Source organism: Ovis canadensis, chromosome 25 (assembly GCF_042477335.2).
Source record: "Ovis canadensis isolate MfBH-ARS-UI-01 breed Bighorn chromosome 25, ARS-UI_OviCan_v2, whole genome shotgun sequence".
NCBI lineage: Eukaryota > Metazoa > Chordata > Mammalia > Artiodactyla > Bovidae > Ovis > Ovis canadensis.
In genome coordinates, this window is record NC_091269.1 from 50,937,919 (window position 1) to 50,956,839 (window position 18,921).

Sequence of the window (18,921 nt, forward strand, 5' to 3'; positions counted from 1 at the left end):
GCATGAGCCTGAGTCAGGCTCATGGCCTCTTCTGGAAGATTAACCCAAGGAAGCAGGGGGAGTGCTCAACAGTGTGTGATACCCAGTAACACCCTGTGTGCTTCTTTCTCCAGGAAGCCACGAGGGAAGCTGCAAGGGTGCTTCTGACCATGTCTTAGAAGAAGCAAAACCATTCCCACCACATTCTACTGATTACCAGCAAGTCACAGAGCCAGCCCTGTTTCAAAAGTGGGGCGGGGGGCACTACCCAAGAGTCTGAACAGCAGACTCATGGCTTACTGGGAGCTTCTCTGAAGACACGCTGCCACACTGTTATTGATCAGCCAACACCTGCTGCCCACTCCCTGGGACCACCTGGAGGAGGCACAGGAGTTCAAAGAAAGGAAAACCACCAGCCGTGTCCACAGGGAGAATTCGATGGATGATGCTCACACAGGATAGAGGACAAGGTGGGGCTAACAGTGGAGACCAAGCCTCGACTCAGGTGAGCAGAGAAGGCTTCCCAGGAAAGCGAGCTTCCCAGCACATGAGCCAGGCTTGAAGGATGCGGGAGGCAGCGTGGAGGGTAGGAAGGGAAGGAGCAGACCATCTCTGAGGCCACTGCCCAGCCTTCTACCACATCTGGACTAGCCATGGGTGGGGCCAGGCCATCTCCACCATTCCCAGTCCAGGCAGGTGGCCCAGACCTGGGCACTCTGCAGCCATGGCCGGACAGCTCTAGAGCAAAAGCAGCTCCTGCCCATACCAGCCCATCACCAGGCCCATGAGTGTGCCCAACATGCTGGGGCTCGGCGAGGAGCAGTGGACTGTGGACCTGTTTACTCTGGCCTGACCTCCTCACCCAGAGCCAGCAGCACTGTGACCAGCGGAAAGGCTAGTTACGCAACCGCCCCCGTAGCAGCCTGCCAGCCTCTGAGGCCCGGCCCGGCCACCGGGCCTGGTAGCAAGACTGCTTCCGCCTAGCCAGCCAGCCTGGACTCCCACAGCCGTTTTCCGTACAGGCACAGGATGCTCTGCTGACAGACACCTGGAGACAGCAGAGGCTGCAGGAGGGAGCTAAAAATAGCACAGCTAGCAACGGAGGGCTTTTCCAAATCCTCGGGGTCCTGTTATTCCTCGCCCACAGACCCACATGGGCAGGCCCCCAAGCTTTCACCCTTCTCCAAAGCTCATGCTAAGAACAAGCATGGGAGGCCTCCTACGTCACAGTGCTCAGAAGTCACAGAAGCAGCCTGTCCTGGAGGCCAGGCCTCGGGATGGGCAGGCTGGGCCCACTTTCACAACCCCACAGCCCCAGCGGACTCTCTCTGGCCACCCCCATTCTGACCAATTCTCTGTGCTGTCCACCTGTTTGGACTCTTGGATTCTTAACGTTTCTCATACTTGTTTGGCCTTGAAGAATTGTGGACCTCGTGCTGCGTTTTTAACTTCACTTGTATTATATTCATTCAGCCAGATGTCTAGAAAAGTCACACATATGGACATGTGGGTTGCGCAGTGCACAATTCCAGAGGCATCATTCATGACTGTAATGGCAATGGTACCCCAGAACCATGCAATGTGGCTACCGGTGCTGCCAGGGAGGAAATTACGTCTTACACAACCCTGCGTCCCTGGAAGAAGAATGGCCACACTGATAAAGATTCGTGGACTGACCCATTCGTATCTGCTACCAAATATTCTGTGCATGGGGTTTGGCAGGCACAAGGCCACAATGTTCAGTGGTTAGAAAGAAATCCATAATGTGATACAATAATGTATTTTCAGGCCATGGAAGTGAAGGAGGCAAGGGATCGATCTTTCCAAGGCAAGGGAAGATTCACAGCCACTGAATAAATTACCACTACCTCCTTCTGAGTGTGCAGATTAAATTCTCTGGCCCACCGACATTCAAAATGCACTTTATTTATAGCAGGCCAGGGAATTCAGAGATATTTATTTGCTTTTCATAGAATTTCCTTTCTTTTAATAACACAGTTGCAGAGCTTGAGATATGAGCAAATAGCATGTAGGGCATCATTCCACATCAGGATGCTTGGTTCAGAGTCTACTGAGAAGCCTCTGCTGGTGGGGGTCAAACTATCTCAGTCCTCCACACACTCCTGAATGAGTGCCCCTGCCCTTCCCACGTGCAACTCTCAAGGGGTTTTGTTTTTGTTTTTTCAATTTATTTTTTAATTGGAGTAAAATTGCTTTACAATGTTGTGTTACTTTCTGCTGTACAACTATGTGAATCAGCTATAAGTACACATCGATCCCCTCCCTCTGAGCCTCCCTCCCATCCCTGCCCCACCCCACTCCTCCAGGTCATTACAGAGCACCGAGCTGAGCTTCCTGCGCTACATAGAAGCTTCCCACTAGCTATCTAGTTTACATTCCCTGGTAGTTCAGCTGGTAAAGAATCCACCTGCAATGCAGCAGACCCCCGCTCGATTCCTGGTCAGGAAGATCCCCTGGAGAAGGGATGGGCTACCCACTCCAGTATTCTTGGGCTTCCCTGGTGGTTCAGATGGCAAAGAATCTGCCTGCAATGTGGGAGACCTGGGTTCTATCCCTGGGTTGGGAAGCTCCCCTGGAGGAGGGCACGGCAACCCACTCCAGTATTCTTGCCTGGAGAATCCCCCTAGACAGAGGAGCCTGGCAGGCTACTGTCTATGGGGTTGCAAAGAGTTGAACACGACTGAGCAGCTAAGCACAGCACAGGGTATACATGTCAACGCTACTCTCTCAATTCATCCCACCCGATCCTTCCCCTCTGTGTCTACAAGTCCGTTCTCTACATCTGCACCTCTATGCCTGCCCATCTGTCACGAGTTTTTAAAATGCATTTGAGTTCTGCATCCTACTCCTAACAGCTTCTGTATATGTGCTAATATTAAAACTATGTTTTTATCCAAAACACCCAGGAAGACTGACGATCAGAAAAATGCCCCAATATGTATTCGATGCCTCCACCTACACCTCATGACAGGGATATGGTATATTTGCCCTATTCCATATGTGAATGTCATCGCCGCCCTGCAGTTGTGCAGTGAGCAACATGCACAGCTACCCACAGCACACCTGCCTGCTGGGTGGAGAAAAGGTGCTTAGCCCACTGACCAGCAAGGGAAACCAAGACAAGGAGAGAGTCAGAGGACTAGATAACCCTTAAGGGTCGTCTCTATCCAGATAGCATAGACCTTTCCGAACTTGTCCAGGGGAATCTCACATTTTATCTAAGGACGGTGACTGCCTCTCTACATACTATATCCTCTTCAGTCCTAGGTCTTCAAAGTTTCCTTCGATACGCAGCAGGGATGAGCGGAGCAGGGCCCACCTGCCACTGCAGGGGTGGTGACTGTAGGTGGACAGTGCAGGGGGTTGGACACATGGGCTGCCCTGCCCACTGCCTGGATTCACACCTGGCTTGGCCCTCACTACCGTGTGACCCTGAGCAAGTCACTCCACCTCTCCACGGCCCTATTTCCTAACCTGAAAAGCGAGGATGAGGACACTGCCTCTGTCTCTGGATTGTGGCGAGGATTCAATAATATAAAGAGCTTAGGAACCACCAGGCACACAAATGCTCAAAGTTTGTCACCCAAAAAAGAAACAGAAAATTGCCTCCTCTATGCCTCAGTCTTCTAATTTGCAAACTGGGAGTCACAGAAAGGTTCTCTCCAGGACTTCCCTGGCGGTCCAGTGCTTAAGAATCGCCTGCCAATGCAGGAGACACAGGTTCGACCCACATGCTGCGGGGTAACTAAGCCACAGCTACTGAGCCCTCGTGCCTAGAGGTCACACTCTCCATACGTGAGAAGCGCACACACCACAGCTAGAGAAAGCCTGCATGCAGCAACCAAGACCTGGAGCAGCCAAAAATAAATTAATTAATTTAAAAAAAAATGTTCACTCCACAGGACTGTCCTGAGGTTTAAACAACATAATAAACATAAGGAATTTTAAAGGAGTGCTTGATGCTATAGGAACTACTTTTAAAAGTTTCTTAAATTTTTTCCCTAAAAAGCCAGTTACCCCAGTTCACACAGAAAGACTCAGCAAAACAAAAGCACTGGTAAATGTGGAGGTCAATGCAATGTCTGAGGAAGGAGAGAAAAGACCAAGAGAGAATGTTTGAGAACAGGTGCTGTTTTCTACAACAGGTGGTAGACAGGATGTGCTAACAATGACAGGTCTCTGTTCTGAGCGAATCTCTCCAAGGTCAGGAAGCAAAGAGGGGCAGGGGTGAACAGGCATGGTGGGGCGGGAAGGAGAGAATGGGAGGGCTCTCTCGCTGGGTTTTCTTTTCACCATTAAAACTGCTGTCAAGCCTTGCCTAGCATTTAAATAGCATCATCCCTGGAGATAGCTGCTTCAGTTTCATTACAGTCTGTGTTCATAGAGTACAAATAGAAACCTTCGTGATTTTATTAGTTTCCATGCAACTCAGGAGAGATTTGCATGATAACATTTCAGTTCCTGACTTAAAGAAGGGTCCAATTAAAAACAGAGTGCTTGCATCGCCTGTCACTGGAAAATGAAAAGCTTCCAGAGCTTTCAAAAAAATCTCTGTCCTAACTGGCTCATGGCCAGAAATCAACCATTCAGTACTACAGATTAAAAAAAAAAAAAAAACAAAAAAACCTACGGTCTTCAATTTTTTTTGTTTTGTAAGAAATACTTTCAGGATGCCTGCAACCCTCCAATAAAAGTTAAAATATAACAAAAAATCCAAGGAAAGTATTTTTGTCCTGGCCTCATCAAGTCCTACATCATCACCAATTCTCTCGATAAAGCCCCCACACTACCTGGCACTCTGGATCTGTGACGTATTAACAGAATGTATCTGTGGCAAGTTAAAATTTAATACATGGCCCTGGTCGCATAATCTGATTAATGTTATATAACCTAAGAGACTATTCAGCAGGTTCTGATGTGCTGGCTATGACGGAAGGGTGGCATTTCAGAAGTTACTGACTCCATCGGACACTCTCTCCTTTGCCACAGACACTGTGGTCATCTTATCCCTGATTTTGGCCGCTGGAATGCCGTGGAATACGACTGAGGTGAACATTCTCGCTTTGGAGTTGTCTTCTGGGGTGAGTTAAGGAAAAGCAAGAAAGTAAGCATGACCTCCTCTCTAATCAGATGTTTCTTTTTATTCCCAACCTCAACAAAGCCAGTCTATCATAGTGGGCTGTTTATAGTCTAGTCTGTAATCTAAGTCCATGGGGTCGCAGAGAGTTGGACACAACTTGGCCAATGAACAACAGCAACAACTATAATCTAAGACCTTTTCAGCCTTTCCCCCAAACCAGGAGTTAAAACGAAAACTTCAACAACAGTGTGGCTACGTCATTTGAAGTAACAGCACAGTCATAAAAACCTATTTCTCAGACTCTTTTTTCTTTTAATGATAAGTTTCATGGTATTTCTAATGGGGCCTATGTCCCCAGACTAATTCTGAAATATGCCACCTCATCAAAATCAATATGGAAGTTCTGGGGACAGGTCAATCAAATTTCACTCTGGGGATTCATAGAGGAACCAGACCTGCTCCCTGGACCCACTGCCTTGGGTAAGTTAATCGTAGGTTCTTTATCAGGTAAAAATGATAGCTCTAAAATCCAATTTAAGAAATGGCTGTCCATTAAAAAGAATGAAATAATGTCATCTGCAGCAACATGGATGGAAGTAGACAGTGTCATGCTGAGTGAAGTAAGTCAGACAGAGACGCAGAAATATCCTATGACATCTCTCATATGTGGAATCTAAAAAGAAATGATACAATGGACTTGCTTATAAAACAGAAAGAGACTCACAGACTTAGAGAATGAACTTATGCTTGCCAGGCAGAAGGGATAATCAGGGACTTTGGGAGGGTCATGTACACACAGCTATATTTAAAATGGATAACCAACAAAGACCTATTGTATCGCGCATGGAACTCTGCTGAATGCTATGTGCCGGCCTGGATGGCGGGGAGGGTTGGGGGAGAACACATCCATGTGTATGTATGGGTGAGTCCCTTCACTGTTCACCTAAAACTACCATGACACTGTTAACCGGCTATACTCCAGTAAAAAATGTTTTTGGTGTTAAAAATTTTTTTAATTTAAAAAAAATAGCTGTCTACTGAAATCTCTCTGACATGAATCAGAGAGCATGTTTCACACAAGAAAACTAGGGCTCAGAGACAATGACTTGCCTAAGATACCATAGCTGCTTACATGTCAAAATCAAAAACACACGCACTTCCCAGACAGTCCAGTGGTTAAGACTCCGTGCTTCCAATGTAGGGGGCATGGCTTCCAGAACTAAGTTACCACATGCCTCAAGACGGAGGCAAAAAAATTAAAAATCCAGCGTCCTTTAACTTCACACACTATCGAACGAGACTCAGCGGCAGAAAGAGGGCTGCTGGGTCCGTCCCTCTGCTCTCACTGTGGGTACCATCAGGACCAAACAAGGCCAGCGAGGAAACTTCTCCTGGGACTGCCTGTTACCAGACCTCGGAGGAAAGATATCAGCTGCCCCACCGACAAACATGAGCAGCACGGTCAAGAATGTGCTCAAAGATAATGATGACAAACTCCAGGAAGTGGGGTTTAGAGGGATTTTCTTCCTTTCTTAAAAAAATTTTAACAGTGGGAAAATAGACATAAACTTAACCATCTTAACCATTTTCAAGTACACCATTTGGTAATATTAAAGTGAAGCTGCTCAGCCGTGTCCGACTCTTTGTGACCCCATGGATTGTAGCCTACCAGGCTCCTCCATCCATGTGATTTTCCAGGCAAGAGTACTGAAGTGGGTTGCCATTTTTTTTCCAGGGGATCTTCCAGACCCAGGGATCGAACCTAAGTTTCCCGCATTGTAGGCAAACACTTTACCATCTGAGCCACCAGGGAAGTCCTTTTGGTAATATTAAGTATATTCATATTACCATGCAGAACCTTTTCATCCTGCAAAGCTGAAATTCTATATCTATTAAATAACAACTCCCTCACCTCCCCACCCCAATAACCACCATCCTACGTTTGTCTTTAGGAATTTAGGCGCCTCATATAAGCAGAATCACACAGCATTTTTCCTTCCATGACTGGCTTATTGTACCTCGTGTAATGTCCTTGAGGTACATCCAGGTGGTAGCACGTGTCAGAATTTCTTTCCTTTTTCAAGCTGAATAGTATTTCATTGCATGTACGTACCACATTTTGTTTATCCATTTATCCATCTTTGGACATCTGGGTTGTTTCCACCTATCATGAATAACGCTGATATGAACAGAAACACACAAACGTCTTCTCTTAGATATTTACCCAGTGGTAGAACTGCTAGGTCACGTGGTGGTTCTATTTTCAGTTTTTCTGAGGAACCACCCAGTGCACCAGGGTTCCAATTTCTCCACATCCTCACCAACACTTGCTGTTTTCTGGGATTTTGACATAGTAGCCATCATAATGGGAATGCTGCTGCTGCCAATGCCTCTCTGTCCTGCCTACATCTTCTACAGTGAATATATACATACTTAGGATTAAGGACAAAAGTACAAAACACAAACTGAAAGAGAAATCTTACAGGGAAGACAGGGTAGTACACGAACATTAAGAAATGGATTTCTTCAAGACAGGCAAATTACCAACTTCTCTGATGGGCTCAGCTCAAGACACCATTCCTGTATTCTTCAAGAATCTTACCACTTGGTCAGCTGTGGCTGCCACAATCTATGGGAGAAATGGTCATAATTCATGAGCAGTTAAAACAATGCTGCTAAGCACTATGAGGAAAGCGTTCCCAGATGCACAAAGAAAGCAAACAATGTATTAAGCAGTGGCCAGCTAATGCTGGTCATGAAAATCCTCAGCACTTGGATGAACCCTTTCATCTTCCAGATCTTTCCTCCAAGCCTCAGGGCCCTTATCTCTGAGCTCTCATTTGCTAATCATTGTACATCTACTTTTTTCCCTTCCAGAGCCACAAAAAGTCTACTTTCCAAAGTCAAGTAAAGAGAAAACTAGTTCATACAGCATCCTCTCCCAGAGAAAAGAACCCTGCTCCTGCGTAAACAGGTGCACTAAGAAGAAAAGCCCCCAGAAACCTTATAACCCCTGGCGTCTGGGTCACAGGGCCGCACACACCTCACATCAGCAGTTAATCAGAGGGAACTTCTCACTTGAAAAGCTAAACTCTTCCAAGAGGGAAAGCACGCTTTCCACTGGTCTTTATATCATTCTGCACACCTTGGGGGTGAGGTCACTTATCATGATTTATTCATTAAGACAAAGGTGAAGAGACTAAAAACAAAATCCATCCAATTACATATTTATCTAACCTGCAGTTCCCAGAAGAGAAATTCTACGTTTCTCTGTGTGAGCATCTTCTGCTCCCCACTGCCCTCCTCCACCCTCCCCTCCTGCATGCTCTCTTTCTGCTCTGATTTGTTTCTGCTCAGCAAAATAGGGAGAATGACAGCAGTGGCATAGAGAAGCCCAGAGGAGAAGAGATAAGATGAGCAGTTGGAGAGGAATAATCTTCAATTCTAGAAGCAGCTGTATTTAAATGTTTCAAAAAGAGGCTCAAGATCGCTGTCTGTTCTCCATCCTAGCCAACACCTAGAAAGCAGAGTCCAACTTGTGCTTCTTAACAAAGGATCCACGCTCCACATCTGATTCCTGGCATCACCCCCAAATCACATCTGCTCTCAGCCAAGCCCAGCACTAAACTCTGAAAGAAGCTGAACTTTGGGAATGCCAGGCACGACCCAGGGACAAAGAGGTGACCGGATGGCTTAGGGACAGCCACATCCTCACCCACAGCGTCCAATAAGACCCAACACAGGGACTTCCCTGGTGGTCTAGTGGTTAAATATCTATCTTGCAACACAAGGGACACCAGTTCAATCCTAGTCCGAGAAGATCTCACATGCCACAGAGAACTGAGCCCACGCACCTCAACTACTGAACCTACACGCTAGAGCCCAGGAGATGCAGCTACGCAAGCCTGTGTGCCTAGAGAAGGCACCGCAACGAGAAGCCTGCAAACGGCAACGAACAGTAGTACTCACTTGCCGCAGCTAGAGAAAACCCACAAGGAGCAACAGAGACCCACCACAGGCCAAAATAAATAAATAAGTAAATAAACCTTTAAAGAAAATTTTTTTAGTGCAAACTCTGGGGAACAGGACATGGGGAAACCTCACCACTTCTGGGGAAGAGGGACTAGAGAGTTATGAGAAAGAAAAAGAAGGTGGCCTGCATGGTAGCAACAAAGTCAAGGGAATCCTACATCTCAAGCTCATTGCTGACACCTAAACCTAAACCAGTCCTGGGCCTTTCTGGACTGGACTGAATCCAAAATCCATCACCTACCAAGACGTGTGCAAGGAGAAAGACCTTTCCACTCAATGGTGGGTTTGTGCTCCCACGGAATGGTGACTGCAGAAGACCATGAACACCCCTGTCTCCTCTAAAGATGGGGCAGAGGGCTCCCAGCACTGCCGAAAAGGAGGCAGGAACCCGGCCCCAAAGTACCTTTCTATACTTACAACATCACAATCCCACATGCTTCTCAACTTGAGAGATCAAGCCCTTACTTGCTGTCCTGCAAACTTTAGTCCCTCTGCTCCTGGACTTGGCAGGAACCACTAGGGAAGAAGGGAAGTCAGGAAGAGGATGGAGAGCAGGAGAAAGAGGGGAAGGGAGGAACATGGAAGTTCCTGTTAATTACCTTTGAAAGGCCCAGAGTCAACCGGATCTGGTCCCCTGGAAAAGCCTAGTAGGGAGGCCAGTGAAGCAGCACAAAGAATACAAAGTAAATGAGATGTTTTAAATAATTTCTCTTTGGGCCACGTAAAGAAACATTAGTCACACAGGTAATGAGATCTTATACAGAGATGATTCCGAGGCTCAGCTTGACAATGTTAAGTAGATCCATTCTGGACCCGGAGTGCCAATTACATTTCCAAACTGGCAATTAGACACAATGCCCCAAAGACAATCACCAAATAATGTCCCAAACAAAGCAACGCCCATCTTCAGGCAGCCGTTGTTTTGAAGCTGTCCTTCCATCCCCTGCCTGACTCATACAGCTCAAGAACAAGAGCTCATCACGAACTGATTCTTGTTACCTGCCGGTCAGGGGAGACCAGGGTGGCATGAAAACTTAAAATTCAGAAGGGACTCAAATATCATTTTGTCACTGAATCAAACCTATCTCTTTCACTCAGAGTTTCTCCATAGCTTCTAAGAAATTACCCTAAAGAGCAGCAAACTCTATTTGTACCTATAACATTTCCACACAGCTCCCCCCATGCCCACTCGAAACCACTGTGGGAAGGACCCACCCAACATACATGTTTGCTTATATTTACACAACTCTTCCTGCCCTCAGGCGGGTTTGCAGGCAACTCAGAGACCAGACACGTGCGTACTCATAAGAAGATAACTGAATTTTTCCCTCCCCTCCATCAAACAGACTGGATCTTATTTTTCTTCTAGCACCTATCTTGGTTCCTGGAACACAGGATGCACTTACTATGGAACAAAAGCAAAAACAACAATAATAATAACCATAAGATTCATCTGAGGACTGGGACTTCCCTGGCGATCTAGTGGTTGGGGTTCCATGCTCTCAGGGCAGGGGATGCAAGTTCAATCCCCGGTCGGGGAACTAAGATCTCACATGCCACGCAGTGCAGGCAAATTTAAAAAAAAAAAATTATTTGAGGACCTACTGTGTGCCAGGCATCATGCTAAGGCCTTCATTTAGGCTGAGCATCTGCTCAGGATGAATGTCTATTCCAGGCTCTCCCCTTTGACAGCGGAACAACACAGAAAGCACATCTCCAGGAAAAAGCCCCTGCCAGTACCAGCTGTGAGAAACCCGACAGCAGGGTGAGAAAAGGAGCTACTTCCAACAGCCCCTGCTGGAATTCTGGAGGAGTACCCCTGGAGGGCGGAGGAGCTCAGGGCCACCCATCTCTCCACACTCAGTGGCAGGTCTTGAGCCCAATCCTCTCACACTGCGCCCTCTGTGAGAGGGTTTGGGAAGGCCCACCCGGGGTCTCTATGGAAAATCAGGCTGCAGTTTTGCAGCCCGCCGACTTCAAACAGTCCGGAGGGCCTGGCCAGCAGCAGGCTTCCCGGAGCTTCACCACAGAGCAGCCCCCGCTCCACCACGAGCCTCTAATTTTGCAAGAGGTTGGTTTGGCTGAGTTGCCATCCTGGACTTTGGAAAGTCTCACCCCTTGCAGCGGGACCCACTGGCAGGAGGGAGAGCCTGTGGGCGACACTCGGACCACACCCCACACATCTGCAGGACGCTGCCCTGGCCACCGTGACCCAAGCCCAAACCAAGGGCGCTGTGGGTTCCTTGGGCTCAGACACGCCGACAATCAGCTTTAGCAGCAAGGGTCCAGACTGAACTGCAGCAAGGCAAAGAGGCCTGAGCTGAGTTTTCTCGAGCCGGTTGTCCTGGCACAGTGAACCTTCCTCTTCTCATCCCTTCCCACTGCTGAGGAAATGGGAATTTCCATATTTTAAAATAGCCCTGTCTTCAGAGAGGGACTGCCCGGAGACTAAGGAAGGGACCGGATACCTGCTTCTCAAAGCGTGGTCTGCCCAGCACGGGTGTCTCATGAGAAATGCAGAGTCTTGGGCCCCACCCTGGACCTTCTGAGTCAGAATCTGCATCCCACTAGTTCTCCAGGTGACTCGTGTACATATTAAGGTGCAAGAAGCCCCAGGAGCAAACAGACTGATGCTCCCTCCGGCCTTTGGAGGAGGAGATCTGACACCCCAACTGCACAGCCCTGGAGCCTTCTCCCCAGAGTGCACACCCTGCCTCCGAGGCTGGGCCCCCGAGCATCCTTCTCCATGTGCCCAGCATCTGCGTTCCACCTGGTGCATTTCAGGGACTTCCCTGCTGACCCAGTGGCTAAGACTCTGCGCTCCTCATGCAAGGGGCCCAGGATCCATCTCGGGTCAGGGAAGTAGATCCCACAAGCTGCAGCTAAGAGTTCACCTCCCACAATGAACAGCGAAGATCTGCAACTAAGACTTGAAACAGCCAAATAAAGAAATAATTTTTTTTTTTTTTAAGGAAAGAAGCATTTCATAAAAGAATACTCTCTTGATCTGCTCTCTGCTATGCACAGGAAGGCTCTGGGAGGTCAGAGGTCCTGTGGGAGGCCAACCTTGCCTGACCTCCAGACAGGGCTCACGGAGAAAAGGGTTCCCCACAGGGTTCTAGGAGCTGTGGCATTGTGGCACCAACACGGCCCCTCTCATGTGAACCACAGGGGCATCCCGGCAGGGGCACCACAGCTCTGACGTCCCAGGAAGATGGTGTTGGCTACTGTGATTCACAGGCTAGCACGGCCACTGCCACTGTGAGCAGGGACACCCCGGCTGCCCACACTGGGAAGGAGGTCCTGGCACTGTAATCCAATGCCAACCTGACTGCTTCAGCACCAGGCTCCTCTCGCCCTGGCCAGAGAGAGACCCAAAGCAAGAACTCCCTGTAGCAGCCACACAGAGGACGTCCCCATCCAGGAAAGAAGGCCCTAGTGATCCCTGCTCTGGGAGTTCTTTCCCCCAAGGCCACACACTAGGGCAGCTCTTTAGGCCCCTGGGCATCCGGGAGCAGGGCCAGAACATGGTTCGCAGTCACTGGTATCCTCCTAGGAAAAGCTATAAAGTGGGGTCCCCTAGAGTACCTATCCCAAGGGGCTGTGCTCTGCGACGATCCCTAGCGTACAGATGAGGAGACTAAGGTACAAAGCGGCAAAGTCCTTGCCCAAGGTCACAGGCTGACTCTGGGATGCTACCCAGTGACCCTGACACCTAGGCTGAGCTGCTCAAAGTGAGTAAGGCCAAGGGCAGTTTACCCAATTCTTCTCCCGCGGAACTTCTCCCAACCTGAGATGTGACTCTCCAAGGGCCCGCAGCTATGACAACTATGGCAGAAAGTCAGCTATGTCCTGACTTTCCATTTCGTTTCACAAGGTAAATTCAAGGCCATGTGCTCCACAGAACACATTGGAGGAAATACGGCTCTGGGGACCATCAGGGTAGAGCTGGTCTGGGGAGAGGGCACCCTGGTGGGGAAACTGTCACAGCCTCAGGGGACCAGGTCTGTGAGCACTGGACTGGGGATAGCAGGGGTGGAATTCATCCCTTCTCAAGGGACATTAGACAGCCACGCATGGCCACCAAACCTTTCACTTGCTCTAGGTCTGCAGCTCCTGGAGCCACACGATGACGAGGCTCATCACTCTCATCCCCACCATCAAAGCACTAGCCAAACTGCCAAGCTGTCCTCCACATCCACATCCATGTCCAGGGAGCCTTCCCAGGCTGCCCCTCCCCCACCTGCCAGACTTGCAACAGCCAAGAGTCATGAGTTCAAACCTCAGTCTGATCCCTAACTGGATGCTTACCCAAGAACAATCGACTTCAGGGTCTACAGGTCCCTTTTGGTTCAAAAGTTCTATTTGTTGTCGTTAGTGCCCTTCCAGGGTCAAAAGCTCAAGGACTTAAGGAGAAAATTTTAAACTCGCCACCTTGTGAAGCCATGAGCGCTCCCATTAACAGCCCTGCTAAGTGACAGGCATTTCCTGGGTGGTATATACCCAGTACTGTCCCTCCTTATAAGAAACCTACAAAGGAAGCATCATCACGCTCTTCTTACAGGTGAAGACAAACAGCTTAACAGGGCTGCCAGCCACAGATGCCCAGGTAACAAGCGTGGGCTCTACGATCTGCACTCTGGTCTGTCTGACCGCAGTGTCTCTTTGGAAGCGTGCATTTCCACAGGGAGAGCCAGGAACAAGGAGGAAAAGCTCTCAGGACGAGGAAGGTCACCTGCAGCTCCCCGGTGCCTGGGACCTGAGCGCTTCTCCAAGGCCAGCCTAAGTGATGCCATCAAAGCGGAGCATCTGAAGGTCATCCAGCGCCGCCGATCTCCAGGATGAGATGAGGCACCGGGGCCAATCTGGAATCAAGAATTCTGAGGCTCCGAAGCTCCAGCCCTGATTGGACACGCCAGGCCAGACCCTGGGTAATCACCAAGCCGTAATGGGATCTGATGTTTATATTAGTCAAGAGCCTGACAGAGAAAACGTGTTGTTTTCTCAGACACAGCCATGGAGACAATACCTCCATAATTCATTACGTGCAGACCAGACTTGATCGAACACAAACTTCTACGAGGAGGATGGCTTGCACGGAGAACAGGGTGAGTCTATGCCTGGCCATGTGAGGCCCCTCCCAGCAAATCACACCACCGTAGGAAACTGGCCTCAGTTTCCCCAGGCATTTAAAGCAAAGCAGCCTGTGGGCTGGAGGAAGAGCAGAAGGTGGAAATAAAGACACATAAGTGCTCTGAAGCTGGAGAATTACAAAACGTGTCCTAAGCTAGAGACTTTACCCATAGATCACCAGCTCCTTCCACCGTCCTCCACTGAGTCCCAGGGCTGGAAGAGCCACTAGCACTCACAGAATTCAGTCCCATGTTTCACACAGCAGGACAGAGACCAGAGACACTCAAACCACTCCTTCAAGGTCACACCCTTATTGAGGCTGCCAGAGCAGCTCCTTGTTCACTACAGTCTGCGGCTGGCTTCGACCTGGACACATCACAGCCAAGTGAATGGAGGGCTCTGATGAAACCCATCAGAGAAAAAGACCATGAGGTGAAAAAGTACAGCAAAGAATATAGTACCAGAATGACTGTGCCCAAGTTCCAAACAGCGAGAAAACGGGATTCTTTTTTGTCTTTTGTTCCCTAAAGAAGCCACGTGCCACTCTTTTCAGAACAGTGAAGTCATTCACTATTTGAGATTCGGAGGTCAGAGGGACTAAGGATGAGATGCCTCTTGATGTACACCCAGTTTCGGGTTCCTCTGATCAAAAAGGATGATACAGTCCCAGAGGCCAAATGCTGTGATTCCAGAGCTGCAGCTGAAGCTTATTCCTCTAGAGTTTCAGATGTGAAAAAGACCCTAGCTGCAGGTCAGGCCATCTTGGGGCTAAATTAGGATAAGGGTGAACAAATCTGAGAGCTGGTAGAATAGTGAGGAAAAGCAGCCTTGGTTTGCATGGGAAGCCCAGCACTAAAATAATTATTCCAAACTGAAGCCAAGTGCATTCTTCTGAACGGCATCTTGACAACTACTAAATACTTGGAAAGCAACAAGAATGAAGAACCAAAAAAAAGAAAAAAGAAAAAACCAGAGAGAGACTGCAGTAAAAATACAGACCTCAAGGGCAGAAAGAAAAGTTTATAAAAGGCCTAAGTAACTACTATTGGGCAAAATGAGATGGCTACACACACTTGTTTAATTTAGCAAATCAAGGGGCCAGTGATTCCAGGCATGTTTTTAAAAAGGACTCTAAAGATGCAAAAAGTAACCCTATCTCACTCTATACTGGCCTCACAACTTCCCAACCAACTGCAAGCATCTCTCGTCCCAGGTTGATTCTTTGTAGACACTTCCGGTCATGTCAGCTTGGCGTGCATTGGAGCTTCAAAATATAGCTTGATATAAAGGGATTGTTCTTTTATAATGATTGTTGCCAGAAAACTATTTTCTTGAGAAAACTTACAGAAGCTATGCTTGGTCATCATTTAGGAAAGAGACTCTTTGCTTGAAATATCCAATCAGCATTTCATCACAGGCACTGCGGTAGCACTGATGTACCTCCTAGAGTAAAAAGACTTCAGAAGCTGCGTTTAAAACCCCAGGATCACAAAAACACTGAAACTTATTTTCACTCACTGAAAAAGAGGTTCTCAGTATGATCAAGCCTGCCCAGTTCCTGAAAGATAAGGAGGTCATTTAAAAGTTCACTAAAATCAGTCTAGAGAACATTTGAGATTTGTACGACTCTTTTCTTCCCCCCTAGGGTAGTCACAGAATCTCCGTAAAGGAAAAACATTCCCAGACTGAAGACTGCTGGGGAGGCAGAGGAGAGGGAATGTGTGAATAAGAAGACTATGAATAAGCGTGGGTTTCCCAGGTGGCTCAGTGGTAAAGAATCTGCCTGCAATTCAGGAGCTGCGGGTTCTATCCCTGGGTCCGGAAGATCCCCTGGAGAAGGAAATGGCAACCCCCTCCAGTATTCTTGCCTAGGAAATCCCATGGACAGAGGAGGCTGGCAGGCTACAGTCCACGGGGTCACCGAAAGAGAGTCTGACACCACTTAGCAACTAAACAACATCAACAACCTTAACAGGCGCCCAGTCAGGAGGGCTGGGCAAGGGGCCAGGTCTGGGGGGGCCTCAGGGTTAGGATCTTGTATAACCTGCTGGCTTCTCTGGAATGTGGGTGGTCTTCCACCTTGACAAGTAAGGAGAAACTGCTATGGCCAAGAAGGTAACTCCAGAGAAAACTGGTTGGCTAACATCTGGAGGTCTCAGAGAAGGAGGAGGAGGGACCGGATGATGGCTTTTATTTTTCTCCCTTATTTCCAACACATCAGTATTTTCCAAAACACAAATGTGCTGCCACAAAACACAGCTGAGCCCCAGTACCCGACAGGATGTATAATTAATGATCAGGAGAGAAAGAGAGAGCTTCCTTTCACCCTTGTGTGTAACCTATAGCCCCTGTCTTACCTGCTCCCTCTCAGAAGCAATTAAGGAGGCTGCTACAAGTTGCCGTGCCCTGTGGAAGTTTGTGGGGTCCTCGGACTAACTTTATTAGAAAAGACGTGAGCATTCCCACCGAGATGGGCTTCTACCTTGCACCGTCGGCTGTCCCTCTCTGATCCCCCGTCCCTCTGAACACGCTAGCACTGGTTAGACCCCTAGATTAAAACGTGGTCTAAACAGAAAGCAGCTCGGTCACTCTTTTTTTCCCAGTTCTTTTTTTATTCTGCAGTTTTCTATGAAAAGCTGCCCCCCCCCACCCCCGCACCTTCAGCCAGTGCGGGGGATGGGGGGGGGGGGTGGAGAGAGGACGTCTCTAGGGACACGACGCGACAGACCAGGCATTCAGCCTAGCAACCGTGCATAAGGTGTAGTGAGCCTGGGTGCTGGTGGGCGTCTCTGCGCCAGGAATAGCCGACATCCAGCCACCTCAACAACGTCGGGGAGGAGGCTCGCGTGAGAACGGCGGCCTTGGCCGGCTCTCGGTGGTCCACCCCCCGCTCCAGTGCCACGCTGGCGGTGGCATTTTCGCGGACCTAAAGGCGGTGGCCTGGGGGCGAGAACACAGATGCCGAAGAACGTGGAGCGGGGGTCAGTTCCAGGAGAATATCTAAGAGTCACAGAGGGAGGGGATGTCAGGCTTGCCACCTCGCTGCATTCCTAAAGCGGCAGCCTCCGCGGATTGCCTCTAAAAGTGGGATGCTACTCCCCAACTTTCTCTCGCCCCTCCAGGTGCCCCACGCCCTCTGGTCATGTTCCTCCCTTGGGATTCCCTAGTTCCAAAAGAGGTCCTCCCTTGCCTGTAGGATTTTCCTTTTCTGATTCCACCTCCCCAACAGGTTTCTAAAGTGTGAGTTGACGTGCTCCCTCTCGCCCACCACAAGGAGCCCAGCCCAGGCAGGTGAGCCGCGCGGAAAGCTCACCCACGGCCCCCAGCTTGTTCGGTGCCCGCCCGGTGGGCTCTCCCTAACTCCGCACCACCGGCCCCGAGCGGCGCGCGTCCCCCGTCTCGGCCCCAGCCGCTGCCGCAAACAACCCTATAATAAATTAACAGGTCGGGATGGGGCGTCCGCGTCCCGGAGCGCATCCGTTGGGGGGCAATTCCTCACCCTCGGTGCGCCGGCCGCTGCCCCAGTTGGCGGGCGCCGGGAGAGCGGAGGGAAGGGAAGACGGCGAGGGGCAGGCAGGCAAGGATGGAGGGAGGCACGGCGCGCCGAGGGGCAAGGAGGTGGGCTGCAGGGGACGCCGAGAAGCGGCGGGGCTGGCGCAGGCAGGAGGCGCCCGGGGCGCGCGTTACCTTCGTTTTGCCCCCGCAGTGGCAGCAAACGGTCCACAGGTACTTGAGCGTCCTCCAGAGCAAGATGATGAAGAGGCCGCCGAAGAAAGTCACCATGGAGGAGGCGAGGAAAGCCCACCACATGCGCTGGCCCCGGCTGTCGCACGGCACCTCCATAGTCACCGGGATGATGAGCGCATCCATCTTGGGCTCGTGGACCGAGGACGAGGACGAGGAGGAGGAGGAAGAGGAGGAGGAGGAGGAGGACGCGTCTAGGCTGAGATGGTTCGCGTGGATATTGCTGCTCATTCTAAGACTGCTGCCTCCGCCGCCGCCGCCGCCGCCGCCGCCACCATTTGCCATAGCTAGCAACGGGCAGCCGGCGCAGGGGCTCGGGGGAGCGCCTCCCGCCGCCGGCACCGCCCCGAACACCCCTCAACAGCCATATTGCTGCTGCTGCTGCCGCCGCGGAGCGCGAGAAGGGGGCGGGGAGGCGCCTGGGCTCGGGGCGCTGTGCGCGACCTGGCGGGGTGCGCGGAGATATATACAGCGGGCCGCCGCCGCCGCCCGCCCTCCCCCCGGCCGCCCGCCCGTCCGGGGGGGAGGGGGACGGAGCGCGCGGGCAGATCCCCTCCCAGGCCCGCGCCCCGCTCGTCCCGGGCTGCGCCGGCCCCGAGCGCCGAGAGCGAGGGGGCGCCGCGGGCCGCCGGCGCCCGGGGTCTGCGCCGCCCCCGGGCCCGCCCCGGCTCTGCGCGCCCGCCCGGGTGCCCTCGGCTCCGCGCCGCGCCGCCCGCCGTGCGCCACGCGTGTGCGCCGCGCTCCGGCCCGGGACCCCTCCCCGCACGCCGCTCGGGCAGCTAGCCCGCCGCTCTGGGCTTATTAGGCGGCGACTCGTTAATAACGTCTCATCAGCCCCCTCTCGGGCACCCCCGCGCCAGCCCCTCCTCTCCCGGCTGCGCTCGGCTCCCGCTCTCCGCCCCGGTGTGCGTCGGGCCGCGGCAGGTTCACCG

General features: G+C 50.7%; 1 protein-coding gene across 10 annotated transcripts in view; it reads right to left on the bottom strand.

The window, feature by feature from the left end:
• Nucleotides 1-18,650, bottom strand: part of KCNMA1 (potassium calcium-activated channel subfamily M alpha 1) — a 764,306-nt gene extending 745,656 nt beyond the window's left edge. For 7 of the 10 annotated variants that reach the window (XM_069572206.1, XM_069572205.1, XM_069572210.1 and 4 more), the window contains exon 1: nt 17,933-18,495. In XM_069572206.1, coding sequence (XP_069428307.1) covers nt 17,933-18,274 — 342 coding nt within the window. In that variant the 5' untranslated portion in view covers nt 18,275-18,495. Of the gene's footprint in view, nt 1-16,836; nt 17,246-17,558; nt 17,673-17,932 lie in introns of those variants that run through there. The other 3 variants (XM_069572208.1, XM_069572209.1, XM_069572207.1) reach the window with 3 other exon arrangements.
• Nucleotides 18,651-18,921: the final 271 nt, after the last annotated feature.